General features: G+C 39.7%; 1 protein-coding gene across 1 annotated transcript in view; it reads left to right on the top strand.

The window, feature by feature from the left end:
- Nucleotides 1-654: 654 nt before the first annotated feature.
- Nucleotides 655-14,375, top strand: part of MAN1B1 (mannosidase alpha class 1B member 1) — a 33,984-nt gene continuing 20,263 nt past the window's right edge. Inside the window, exons 1-5 of the mRNA XM_036751910.1 lie at nucleotides 655-938; nucleotides 5,825-5,933; nucleotides 6,649-6,776; nucleotides 9,397-9,554; nucleotides 11,251-11,363. Coding sequence (XP_036607805.1) covers nucleotides 807-938; nucleotides 5,825-5,933; nucleotides 6,649-6,776; nucleotides 9,397-9,554; nucleotides 11,251-11,363 — 640 coding nt within the window. The 5' untranslated portion in view covers nucleotides 655-806. The remainder of the gene's footprint in view (nucleotides 939-5,824; nucleotides 5,934-6,648; nucleotides 6,777-9,396; nucleotides 9,555-11,250; nucleotides 11,364-14,375) is intronic.

A 14,375-nucleotide genomic window follows, 5' to 3' on the forward strand; every position in this document is an offset into this window, starting at 1 on the left:
ACCTGTGCTGGCAGCTCTCGTGTGTGCTGGTGTTATTGGCCTTACACCTCCACAGTAGCTGCAAGCAGCATTGGTGTTACACTTATGCCCAATGTTTTTTTTCTGTATCATGGTTGTTTGGGTGCTGTTTCCCCCATCAGATTGGGAACTCCTTGAGGACAGGGTGTTTTTTTTTTTAATCTCCAGCACTTGGCACAGTGCTTGGAACATACTATGTGCTTAATAAATGCTTGTGGACATGTTACCCTAGTATGGGACAGAGCTTTGAACAAAGAATTCAGGAATCTGGTTTTCAGTCTGGGCCAAGAATCTTTTTCTTTTTCTGGGCTTCAGTTATTTTAACTGTAAAACGGAAGGGGGAAGTTAGCCTTAGGGATCACTAAAATCTCCCCAGCTCTGACATACGGTGATTCTCTCTTCTTCAGCCTCCCCCAAACTCGAACACCTGTATGCAAAAGGCGTATTTAGACACAGAGGCTTGCCTACGGGATCCAAGGTTAGGGGCGGGGTCCAGCTTCAGGTACTTCCGGTACCTTGTCCTCGTCCCCTTCCTACGGCTGCTGCCATAGAGTCAGGGCAGGTGGGCTAGAGCTGCCACTATGGAGTCGCCCCGGAAGTTCCAGCGTGCCCCCGGATGTGACCTCTGCCGCGCTCGTCTGGGCGGTGGCAGCTCTCGGAGTCGGCGTCGGCGTCGGCGTCGTGGCTATGGCGGTTGGCGGTGGGCGGCACGGAAGCGGTGAGCTTGTGGCTACTCGTAGCCTGGCTTCCTGACGTGTCTCGGCCGCTAGCCCGGGCCAGCCGCCGCCATGTACCCGCCTTCGCCGAGGCAGGACTTCTTCGCGGTGACTCTGAACTTGGGGGAGCGGTCCCAGGGTGGCTATGACAGCGGCGGCGGCGGCGGGAGCAAGTACTGGAGGAGGCGGCGCCTCTGTTGGCGGGTGAGGCCCGGGCCGGAGAGGCAGGGGCCGCCGCGGGGGCCGGGGGTAGGGGCACCCGGGGAGGGAAGAAGGGCCTGGGCCGCGGAGCGACAGATGCTTCGGCAGGGGCTGGAGGGGACCTGAAGCGGGGGCCGGGGACGGAAGAAGGCTTTGGGGGTTTGGAGTGACTCCGTGGGGTTGAGAGTTGGGGAAGAGGAAAAGGAACTAGGGGTAGCAGCTGCTGCTTAGTCAGGGGTTAGGGGCCACACGGGTCTGGGGAGGACCTGGAGTGGGCACAGGATTGGGGGTGTAGAGACGGAAGAAGGGGCTGGGGACGTGGGGGACGGGGCAGCAGCGAGGCTGGGGAAGGCCTGGAGTAGGGGCGCAGGGAGGGAAGAGGGAGCCGGGACCCTGCGAGAAGCGGACTGGGGAAGGGGCCTGGAGGTGACCCGTGTGCACCTGGTGTAGTCTGGCCGCAGGGAAGAGCAGTGCCTGCTGGGAGGAGTGGGACCTGATGAGAAAATGTGATGGGAACTGTCTGGACAGCCAGTGAGTAGTGGGGCCTGGGCGTGTGGGGACCTGGAAGAGGTGAGGAAAGGGCTGGGGACTGGGGATTTGGGGAAGAGTCAGGGTGGGGCAAAGAGTGTTGAGTGAGACCCAGGGCCATGTGCGGTGGAGGGAGTATTGGGACTGGAAGAGCAAGGGTGAGAGGGGCCAAGGAAGTTCTGGGAGAGGCCAGGCTCCTGGTTGGGGGGATGGGGGTGTTGCAGATTGGAGAGGAATGGCTTCTGTTTGGAAAGGCCTGCGTGGATTTTCTTGGTGGGAATGATGACAGCAGGTGTTGGGGGGAGGGGGGAGTTCCTGCTAACTGGTGAGGTCTTACTCAGAGAGTGGGGGCACTGTGCTAAACAAGGAAGGCTTGCTGGTGGCTGGAGTATGGAGGGATCAGAGTAAAGGGTGGAAAAAGAGAGAAAGTTCCAGCTGGTGAATGAAGCTGGGGATCAAGTTGGGGTTGGGAACTGAGCTGGGCCTCTCTTATTGGTGGATAAGGCCTGAGGTATAGGAGAGTGAGGACTGAGACCAAGAACTCCTGAGCTGGTGAGGGAGGCCTAGAATGAAAGTGCTGGGAGAGTAAAGGAGCAGGTGGTTAAGGGGAAGTAAGAGAACTCTATTCCAGTCCTGGTTCTGGGGCAGTGGCAGGGCTGGGGAGGACCTGGAGTGGGCATGGAGAGGGACCCAGGGGGTTAGGCTGGGGAGGATCTAGGGACCTGTGATTCTGAATAAATTCCTTCACCTCTTTGAGCCTTAGTTTCTTCATTTATGAAATAGGGACAATAATATTTAGGCATAAAACTAAGTAGATTTGAGGTTTTATTATCATTTTGGGGAAAGACTAGCATCTTGGTAGATTGGAGAGTTGATTGGTGGAGGACAGGGTTACTGAACTGAGTTACAGAGGCGGTGGACAGTAAATTCTTGACTGTACGAAGTGGGAGAGTTGAAGTTGGGGAGAAGCCGGGGAGCTGTCTAGGGAGGGAGGGAGTCAGATAAGAACAGAAAACTGTGTCTTTGGTCACTAGTGGGAGACAGGGATCTAATCTGGTTCAAGAAATAGTAATATTTGTTCCATTCTCTTTCTTACTGCCATCATGGTCAGCTATACTGTCAATTTACCCACTCCTCTGAGGCCTAGAGAAAAGTGGACTTCCATATGGGAATCGCCAGGGAACTGTGCCTCCCCCAAGAAAGACAGGAAACTTTCCTGTCCTGCCACACGTAACACAAACTTGGGGGGAAGCAGGATACAAAATTCACAATGCAGAGATAGCTAGAAAGTAAGATTAGACAGAGCATGGAAAAGAAAACAAAATATTTTCTAAGGAAATTGCTGCTTGAATACATCATGATAGGAACTGTTGCCCATAGTAGATGGGTAGTGTTTGGTTATACCATTGATTAGTAAACAGAGTGCTGGACTTGGAGACAGTGAGACCTTAATTTGAAATTAACCTCAGACACTTATGTAATGATCTGGACAAGGTACTTAATCTGTCTCTCAACCTCAGGATTCTTTTATTAATGGAGTTAATAATACCTACTTCATAAGGTTGTGTTGAGGATCAAATGAGATAATGTATGTAAAGTACTTTGCAATCATTGAAGTATCACATAAATGCTAGCTGCTATTTGTTATTATTATTGTTAATATTAGTAGCCGTTAAAGAAACTGTAGCAGCTCTACTGTCCAGTGAGGCCCAGGCTGGAGGGGGCCCTGAGGGTCAGGGCAGGGGTCTTAGAAGTGGCTATAGCATTAGTAAGAATAGAAATACTAATGACCCTAAGGATGGGAGGGGTTCCTACCTACTTATTTACTGTTGTGGCCTCCTGGGAAGGTTAGTTAACTATTGGGAAGAGCTGATGTTGCTGATAGGGATTGAGAGTGAAAAGGTACTGGACCTGGACTTGATGAGAGATGGGACCTGGCCTGGCAGAAAAGGGACCCCAGGGTGGTGTGAATAGAAGGAGGAGGAAATTTGAATGATGTGTTTGCCAGAGAATTGGACCAAGACCAGTCATATAGAAGAAAATGAAGTAGCATTGAGTTTAGAGGGTAAAGGGGAAATTTTGTATGTTGTAGGGCAGGAGGAGCCAAACTTAATTCCCTACCCCCTTCTTTAGTCCCCTCAAAGATTAGGGTTGGGAGTGAGAAGTATATTTGCTTTTCAGGAGACAGGGATTTTTCTTGTTTTCTTTGACAAGGTTGAGCTGCAGAACAGAAAGAGCAAGATAGCTGATGGGGAGACCTTGATATCAGGGATTCTATCCTTTCTGAGGAAATCTGTGCTCATATCCATCTGTGACCCTTCTACCTGCTTGATTGCTTTCAGACAAACCCTTCTCTGAATTGATATGCACAGTGGCATCCAGCCACACTTCTGGGGCAGCCAATGGCCAGATTTTTTTTATTTAAAAAAATTAAAATACAGTTATTTATTTTTACATTAATTTTTAAAATTTTAAGTTCCAAATTCCTTTCCTCCCTCCCACCCCTTCCCCATACATTGAGAAGGCAAGAAATGTCATATCAGTTAAACATGTGAAATCATGCAAAACATATTTCCATATTAGTCATGTTGTAAAAAAGCAAGAAAAATTTTAAAAAGCGAAAAAATAATGCTTTAAGCTGCATTCGGGCACCATCAGTTCTCTTTCTGGAGGTGGATAGCATTTTTCATCATGTCTTTCAGAGTTGTCTTGGATCATTGCATTGATCCAGATAGTCAAGTCACTTACAGTTGATCATCATTACAATATTGCTGTTATTGTGTACAATGTTCTCTTGATTCTGCTCAACTCACTCTACATCAGATCATAAAAGTCTTACCAGTTTTTTTTCCTGAAACCACACCCCTCATCATTTTTTAAAAATTAATTTATATTTAGTTTTCAACATTTATTTCCACAAGATTTTGAGTTCCAAATTTTCTCCCTATCTCTCCCCCCACCCCAAGATGGCATGCATTCTGATTATCCCTTCCCCTAGTCTGCCCTCCCTCCTATCACCCTCCCCCCTTTCTTATCCCCTCTCTCTTTCTTGTAGGGCAAGATAGATTTCTATACCCCATTGCCTGTATATCTTATTTCTCAGCTGCATGTAAAAACAATTTTTAACATTTGTTTTTAAAACTTTGAGTTCCAAACCATTGCCAGATTCTTAAGAGACTGATGGAACTGGCAAGTTCTCCTGGGATATGAGGGTTTTGAAAGACTACTTATAGGACAAAGACAGCTTGAACACCTACTTATGGTCATTTAGCATACTATATGAGGAAGCTTCCAGTTTTATTTCTGAGTATTACACAATATCATGTCCTGCCCTGCCCCACCTCAACCCTCTACCTCCCCAGGCTGAAAGAGTGTTTTTGGTGGTTTGGGATTTTGTTTTGTTTTGTTTTTTCCTATGTGACTCTTCTGCTCAACAAATTGTATTATCTCCTTTTATTTTTAAAATAAAATTTTTTTTCAGGTGAAAATCCACCTTCCCCTCCCTCCCATTCTCCCCCTCCCCCAACTGAGAAAGTAAGAAACACAAATTCTCATGTCCAAAAAAAATATGTGGGAGTTTTTTTTTTTTTTACTACAACTTTGTTTACAATGGTTAGAGGTATACTATAGATTACATTATTTCCTTGGCCTATCTCTTCTAGTTCACTGTGCTATTCTCCTTAAAACATGGCATGTTTGAATAAATATATTATTACTGGCTATAAAGTCTTGAGGGCCAGGACTATCTCTCTTTTATATTTGCACTCCCATTTCCTGGTATATAGTAGGTACTTAATAAATGCTTCCCTGCTTGATCAAATTAAATAACGTTAGGACCAACTATATATAATACCCTAGACTGTATACAGTGTCGTGGACTCTAGGGAAACAAAGCTGAAAAAAGGTGCGGTCACAGTCCTTGCTTTCAAGGAACTTAATATATGGGGGCACAGAAATATACACAAATAATTATTGTAATCAGGTTCACACGTCCCTGTTAGTGTCCCAGTGAGAAATATGGCTGATTTAAGGCTCTTATGTAAACCAAACATAAAGCAAGAAAGTTGACTTCCTGAGCAACTCTGCCTGATGGTTTTTTTCTCAGTGAGTTTGGCTAGAAAGAGTTTTGGAATAAATTCTTCATTCTCATCTGGCATGTGCCAGCACATTATGTTATTTTCCTTATCTGAGCAGGGTATAGCGTTCAGAAATAATTTATTCTTGTTCAGAGTAAACAACAGATCTTAACACTTGCATTCTTTCTCCTGACTATTTTTGGAATGTGGTAGAGATTTTTCAAAAGCTCTATTCAGTTACTGTATTATCTTCAGTAAAAAACATGTATCTCTCTTTCTTTCTAGAAATGGAAACAGTTATCACGATTACAGCGGAATATAATTCTTTTCTTCTTTGCCTTTCTCGCTGTCTGTGGACTCATTTCCTACATCAATATGGCCAACCACGGGAGAGGTATCAGAACAATTTGCATCTAAAAGTTATATTTGTGTTGCATGTTGATTAAGCAGGAGGTGAGCTCCAAAGTGAATTAATGAGCCTGTGGATAACATGACATGGCACCAGGTTGATCAAGGTCAGTAGAGATGCCAGACTGCTTGCCTCATTGACTCTATGGAAAAGGTCTGGATGTTGATTTGGCATAATCTGGTTGCTTTCCTGATGGCTTTTTATTATTAATTCCATTTTAAGTTTAATCGAAAGCTTGTTGGGTGTTTTAGGGTGGAGATCATTGAAGAAAACCAATTTGATCATCTTCAAAATTGTAGTTCTTTTAATATTTTGTATTTGTAGTAGAATTAGGCTGTTTTAGTTAGGTATTGGATCCTTTTTAAATTTGCTAATGACAGTCATTTTTAGTGGAAGAGACTAAGTCTGTTCCAGTTTTCCAGGAGAAATTGCTGACTTGCCTTTATTTTATTTGGTTTTGAAAAGTAATAGTTTTGTCAGAATATTGTGAACTCAGGTTGATATGGGGAAGGATTTTAAACTGTCAAGTGTTTTGGAGATGAGTGATTATCATTCATCACTTCCTTTTCTTGACTCTTTCCTGGGAGAATATGTTTCTATTGTAAATGGGTAATAAATGTTAGAATTTTTTTCCTAATGATTTTTAACCAATGTTACTCCTCAAAGCATTTTATATACTAAGATGTACTTTCATATGTAGCCTTCACCAGCAGATCATCAGAAGAACAGAAGATAGAACTTGACATTCCTGAACTAAATCCAGCTGTTTTAGCAGCTCCTCAGAAAGCAGATGCTAATCAGGGTGACTTTCCTGAGATTTTGCCTCAGGTATTTTACAGCCTTTGTTATAATGGAAGCTGTGGTAACCATGTAGTCAGCTATAATAGTGTAAATAATAATAAATATAACAACAGTATTAGTATTTATAGTGCCTACTAAGTGCTAGGCACTGTGCTAAACATTTTATAATTATTATCTAATTTAATCCTCACAATAACCTTGGGACATAGGTGTTATTATTATCATCCCCATTTTACAGTTGAGGAAACTGAGGCAAACAGCTTAAGTGACTTGCCCAGGGTCACACAGCTGGTAAATGTCTGAGACTGCATATGAACTCAGTCTTCCTGAAAGAAGGCCAAATACTTTATTCACAGTGCCATCTTACCTCTAGTTCAGCTAAAAGCTATTGTTTTAGAGTAGCATCACATGCTGTCATTCTGCACTTTACTCCCTAAGTTTGTTTGAAGTATGAGGGTACACTTCACCCCAAAGGTGCTAAGAATGCCATTGTTTCTTAAAGTGCATTAAAATGTGTTTTGATGATGGCATGATAATCCCTTAGAATTAATTGGAGAAGGGGTGGGGGTCGAGGGGGAGTTGTTTCAAAGCCAGGCTAAGAGGAATTCCAGAGTAGTTCCTAGAATGTGAGCTGGGAGGAAATTCTAAAATCTAATTTAAAAATCTTTGTTTTACAGATAAAGACCCTGAGGTCCAGAGGGGCCAAGTAGCTTGTCCCAAGTGTATAAGACATCATAACTAGTTTTGTAGGTAGAGACATTCTCAGAAAAAAAGCCATTTCTGTTTACATTTATTTCTAAGTGTCTATTTAAATCAATTTTCCCATTGATTAATGCAAAAGCATTTCAAAAATGCTATATTTTTACATTTTATTTACCTCCTAAGACTTGGGTTAAAAATGTTTTTCCTCCTTTACACTGCTTCTTAATCAAATCTATAAACAAACCCTTAAATATACTTTGGGAATTATAATGCAAAGAGCACAGCTGTGATGAATCTTTCTTCATTGTGAAGAGTTTCTTTCTAATTTATTGTTTGGTTCTGCAAATATTGATATCTCAAAGGCCAGGGAGATTTGTATGGAATAGTTTATTTGCGTACCTTTTACTTAGTTAATCTTATTTAATCCATAAACTTGAGCTTTCAGAATATGCCCTTTTTTGCAACCCCTAAGAATGATCTCTTGAAGTTTAATGTAACTTCTCAAGTATAGTTGATTTAATGAAAGAAACATTTGTGAGGTTATATAAAAACTACTGAAAGAGACTGGCATAGTGCTTCATTAATGGCTATAAGTACCTTCTTTTTTGTGTGCTTGAAAAAAAACCATATTGTTGGTTTCTAAGGGTACAGTATGTTTCTAAGCTTATTGTCATCTTTAAAAAGGAGAAAAGCACATCATTGGTTTTATTGGCCCCATTTTTGTCCATTAATGCTCTGTAATTTTGTGAAAGGAACATGTGATTTTTTCCCCCTCTGCAAGTACATTTTCATTGCTTAAAAGCATTATATAAGCCCATCTTCTGGAAGTCATTTGAGGGATGAATGTGGAGGGGGCGGTATGGCAGGAAATGAGCTTTATTTCATGTGTTCTATTTGGAAGAGTTACATTTTCTCAGTGCTTTTCGCATGTAAAAAAATGAACTAAATTGGGGGCATTATGTTCCATAGATATCTGTCTTCAGTGGTGGGGATTTTTTTTTCACTTATTGTAGACTAGTAGCAGGCTTTGTAAACGGCTTGTGTTGGTAAGGATAGTGTCTCTGAAAAAGGATGCTTCTGACTACAGGATGGGCCCTTCTCCCTTTTCTGTAACATACCACCAGAATTTCATCATTTTTAGTCTGGAGAGTTAACTAAGTGTAGCCTCGACTGTGCAGTAGACTGAATCTGTATAGTCTGAACGCTAGCAGTCATTATGGCTGCCCTAACCACTGTTGACCCTTAATTACAGTGTGTGTGGGTGGGAGAAGAAGGGGAAGGGTCTGGTGGAAGTTTGGCAAGCTAAAAGTCCAGGTAGAGCTATATGATGGTGAGGGACAGATAGGTTCACATCAAGCTGAGAAAAACAATTCCAGTTCTGGAAGGAAATGTCTAGGTCTGAAGTAACAGGGTCTAGAAGCATTCTTTTGCCACCTTCACTTCACTACGTTATCTAACCCTTTTTTCATCCAGGGGTCCATGGCAACTTTGATGCACCTTCAGGGAATTGGGTGTTCACACTTAAATCAATATAGACACTTTCCCCATGAATGAAACACTTGTGTTCTCCTCAGTTCAGATTTGTGATACTGGTCTTCAGGGCCTTTGGTGTTGGGACTCTGTATCTGCTAGATTGCTATTTGTAGGTGTCCAGGGTGTCAGCAGATACCTCTATTACATGCATTGAGAGAGTTATCAAGGAGAGGCCTTTAGAATTTCTGTCAAGCTGTGCTGGTTAGTCTGATAGTTTCTCATTTGTTTTAGCTGTGTCATAGAAACAAGGATCTGAAGTTATATGGACACCTGAAATTCTGTATACTATTTTAATAATTTTCGTGTTTTCTTTGATGTAAGCCATTCTACTGTGCTTGAGGGTAGGGATATTTTAAAATCCCGGTAGAGTGTATGTAGTTAATTTCATGGGAAATGCTTGCATCTCTTATAGAAAACCCGAAATCCTCGTCGAGGGAGGCTTGTGAATCTACAGATCAAAGCTCCACAGGAAGATTTGAAGGAAAGGTCACACGATGATGATACCAAGAGGCTGGAGGAGGAACATGACCAGGCCAGCAAGGAAAACAAATCTGAGAGGACTGTTATTAGGTATCATAACAATATCTTGTTACTGGTTGTAAGATAAAACATAGATTTTTGGATGGTTTGAGCTTTGCTTTTTGGAAAAAAAGAAAATCTGACTCCCATCCCCAAAAAACAAAACACACACATCTTTTGCCTTGTCCAGACTATATATAATCTCTTGATTCCACTGTTATGAGGTAATAATTATTCAGGTTACATGAAAAATAAAAATCGGAAACAACTAGTCTAGAAGCCTTTCCCAGGAGGTGAAATAAAGTCTTGGTAATAAAACTTTTTGTACCTCCCCCCACCCCCCAGTAGTTTTTTCCCTTTTAAAAAAAATTAGCTCCTCCATTCTGAAATGGAATAAGGTGGGGTTTGGGGAGGTTTTTTGTTTGTTTTTTATTTTTTGGTGGAGGGGAGGGTGGAAGTGGGGACAATGAGTCAAAGTCAGGAGATGGAATGGAGCCTCCAAACACACTGGCGAATATTTAATCTGTCTTTTCTCTGGCTTGTGGGCAGAGCTACTCTCCTGAATTAAATGCTTTGAGTTATTGGCAGCTTCCTGTCATTTAGGCTGCAGTGAGAGTTGTGGAGGTGGCATTCTCTTCTCATTAGCTGAACACTTTCAGATTTAGAGGCATGGGACTTCTAGGTAGTTGTAAATTATTTCCGGTTCTCACAATGTTGGTGTGTAGCATTTACCTAGCAGCGTTTTTTAAGGTATGTGGAAAACCCTCGTGCAGGTCTTCCAAATGCTTGGAGCTTGGCTGTGAGATATATATACTATTCCTTAATATATTTGACTTGAAGAATTTTTATTAAACTCAGTGTTTAAATATCTGAAAATATTTTTATTGTTTAATACATTTGCATGTAAAAATTATTTTGTGAAGATTTCCCTCAAGCACTGCACCATTAGACAAGTTTTGTGGGGTTTTTAGCTATGTTGAATGTTCTAAAAATCTAGCAAAGGCTGCTTGCTACTTAAATATAAATAGGGGTTGATTTTTTTAAAAGCTGTTCAGTAAAGAGCCGTTTTACTGTATTCTTTGTTTGCGAACAAAAAACCAGCATCGCTCAAACAATAGCAAAATATCCCACCTCTGGCACAGTAAGCCTACCCCCAGCATTGGCATAAAAAGTAGAATTCTAGGTTTGTAGCTTATTGAAATCATAGTTAGCTTCCTTTTGGTAAGTGGAAATACTGCCTCCCTCCTAGCTATCTCATGTTCTTTTGCTAACTGATAGGGCTCACTAAGTTGTAGTAAACAATGACTTTCCTTTGTTCTTGGTGAAAATATTTAGTAGCAACAACTGATATCCTGCTATGGTCCAGACTGTGATGGGATCTTCATACTAACTCCCTTTTTACCTTTAAGAGTGATTAGTTCACAGAAGTTACTCATTGAACTTTCGTTGGAAGGCTGTGGTTATTTTGTCATTCCCTAAAGACATCATTGTCCTGAACTGATATCCCTAGGGAATCTTATCTATCTTAAGTATAACTCATTCTGTTCAGTCTTCTTTACATCATACCACATAATTTAGTATGTATTAACTGTCTTGTATTCTCTGTGTTCTAATAAGACTTAAGCTTCTTTGATGTAGAGACTAATACTACAGCTTTTAGTGAAGAACTAAACAAATAGGTGCTTAATTACTTGATAAATTTTATGATCTCAAATAAATTTGATTATTGTTTCCCTGTCTCTTGTAGCTGGAGAGGTGCAGTGATTGAGCCTGACCAGGGCACAGAACCCCCTTCCAATAAAATACAAGAGCCAGGTCACAAGTCTTCAACAGCAGAAATTAAAAGCCAGAAGAAGCCAGGTAGCCCTCTCTCCTTTCTGTTTTTGTTATTTATTCTTCATTAGAGTTGAATTGTAATTTATTTGCTAATATTTCATTTTGTGTTTTTGCGCAAAAATTAGGGGAATTGGTCTTTTTCTTTTATAATCTGTTTATTTTAAACATGTTTCAATGACAAAGAAAAAGTCTTTTTAACATACATGTAGGCAAGCAAAACAAAACAAATTTCTGCATTGGCTGTATCTGAAAAATGTGTATTCTGTAATTTTAGTCCATCTTTCCTTCAGGAGGTGGGTAGCATACTTCATCATTCTTTGAAACTTCTCACTTCTTTTGAAGTTATTTTTCTTTTCAACACTATTATTGTAGAACTTGTACTGGCTCTGCTTCACTGCATCAGTTAATATAAATTTTCATAGGTTTCTCTGAAAACATCGCTTTCATTACTTCTGATGGGACAATATTGCATTAGGTTGATACACCATAGTTTGTTCAACCATTCTCCAGTTGATGGGCACTTCTTTAGCTTTCAGTTCTTTGCTGTAACAGATAACTGCTATAAATATTTTTGCACATATGAGTCCTTTTCCCTTTTAATCTCTTTGGGGCATAGGCCTAGTAGAAGTCAAAGAGAATACACATTTTAGTGACATTTATGTTATCTTGATCACTGCCATATTTACTTGTAAAAGCAATTGGATAGGGTTCCATCTTTATATATAAATAATTTGTGTGATATTTACGAATTACTTATTCTTGGGAAGTTTAAAAGAATTTGACTGTGAATCCTTCCAGGACAGGTTTTTTTTTAAAATTGTGTAATTTTGGGGGGGGGTTACTTTTAAAGTCTCTTCAGCCAAGAGAAGTCTGTGTATTTAATTTCCTGTTGTATCAGTTTTGGGAATTTTATTTTTTGAGGTAACCATTTATTTTCTTTATATTCTCCATTTTGTAAGATTATAGCTTTGTTTTTGTGTTTCCCAGATTTAATTTCTTTTGTGTTGTGATCTCTTCTTATTTGGAATTTTACCTGTTTGCATCTTTTTTTTATTTTTTCTATTAAATTTGTCAGTTTTATTGGCCTTGTTTTATTCAATTGCTCTTTCATTTTCTATTTTCTGTATTTTGTTAATTATATAATTTTTTTCTTGTTGCCCAGATAAATTCACAAACTGTTTTAAAATTTTCTAAGATAACAAATGAAATACTATCTAGTATCCTTTAATGAGGCAAATACGGTATTGGTTTTTAAACTTGGGAAAAATACAACTAAAACAAAGTGGTTATCAAAACTACTTGGTATTGAACAAAAAATGGACAAATATATTGATGAATAGAATCTGTTCAGCAGATATCTAACCAAATATGTACAAAACTTTTACATTTAATAAATCTGTAGGAAACCAAAACTGGGGAAATGATTCATTATTTCATAAGTGTATACATTGTAGCAGTTAGCTAAAAAAATGAATTTAGACCCCCTATCATATACCTTATTACCTCAGTGTAATCTAGCTAGACAAGACTTAAAACAAAAAAGGGATTGTAAAAAAATATGAGAATGAAATATCTTTATCTCATTTAGGAAGATGCCTTTTTAAAATTCATAGATAAAAGGAATTATTAGAGCCAAGATGGGTGTGCTTTTGATGTACCTAAAATTTTTTAAATTAATAATAGATGGGGGAAGTATTTTTTTGCAAAATTGACAAAAACGATATCTAAAATCTAAAAAATTTCAAAGACCTTATTGAAATGATCCCTTTCACCCATTGTTATTTCTTCTTCCTTTGGATTTCTCCAACTTGGCTTGTATGTTTCATCTGGCATTTCTCTTCTGTCTTGTCTTATAATTTATGTGTGCTCATGTTTTTTTACTTGTATGTTACTAGCTCTTTGAGGGTAAGAATTGTCTTTTCATTTTGATATGTTTAACCATCTAGTATAGTGCCTTGAGCAGAGATGTACATACTTGTTTATTAAATGGTTAAAGACTTTACATCAATTGAATAGGATAGATATGTGTTATATGGAAAGAGATAATAAGTAACCATTTTGCTCCTTAAATTATTGAGTTGTAATATGAGATGATTGAGAAATAGACCATGAATTCAGGGGCTCAAACTTTAAATTCTGCTTTGCCATTTGCTTTGGAATCCTGGAAAAGTCATATTCTGGTCCTTCTTAGTTTAAAAAAAGAAGGGAGAAGGGTTGTTTTGTTTTTGAAACATTGCTGATTGAATGTAATATTACCAAACTACACAAAACTCTATAACATTATAGATTCAGGCAAGTGATTATGTGTTTGGTTGAGTTTTTGTCAGGTATAGGTAAATTTAGTAGTAACTGGGGAGAGGTGTTGATATCTCTGTTTCTTCTCTATGTGCATTTCTAAAACGTGCATATTTATGTTTTGAAAACTCTTTGGGACCCAGTACTTTGTGGTAATAACTTCTGGAGAGGAGGAAAGGGCATTTAGATCTGGCAAATGAGTGTCCTAGCTACAACAACTCTTAGGCTTAGGGAGGGCAGGGTAGTCTGAACCAGGAGGAGGGTTATGATGACCAGGAAGTAAGTGTAATAGGATTTTAGAGTTGGAAAGGAGTTAAGTCCAATGCTCTCATCATCTAGACTAGGAGATAGGCTTAGCAAGGTTAACTGACAAAAAGTGACACAGCTGGGATTCTAACCTTGGTCTTAAGGATGTAAATCCCATGTTCTTCCCCCTGGGCCCATGGTTCTCAAACCTTTTTGTCTCAGGACTTCTTTACAAATAAATTTTTAAATAAACTATTGAGGATCCCTTCTCCCAAGAACTTTTGTTTAGGTAGGTTATGTCTATCAACATTTACTATATTAAAATTTTTAATGTCTTAATATTATAATGAAAATAGTTTTGGCCTTGTGAACCCCCTGAAAGGGTCTCAGGGACTACAGTTTGAGAACCACTGCTCTACACCACATTGCCATAATAGTATTAGGGGATTTTAAAGCTTTCTGTAGAATTCCTGAGTAACCAGATTTCTTGCTAGA

This window comes from Trichosurus vulpecula, chromosome 3, assembly GCF_011100635.1.
Source record: "Trichosurus vulpecula isolate mTriVul1 chromosome 3, mTriVul1.pri, whole genome shotgun sequence".
NCBI lineage: Eukaryota > Metazoa > Chordata > Mammalia > Diprotodontia > Phalangeridae > Trichosurus > Trichosurus vulpecula.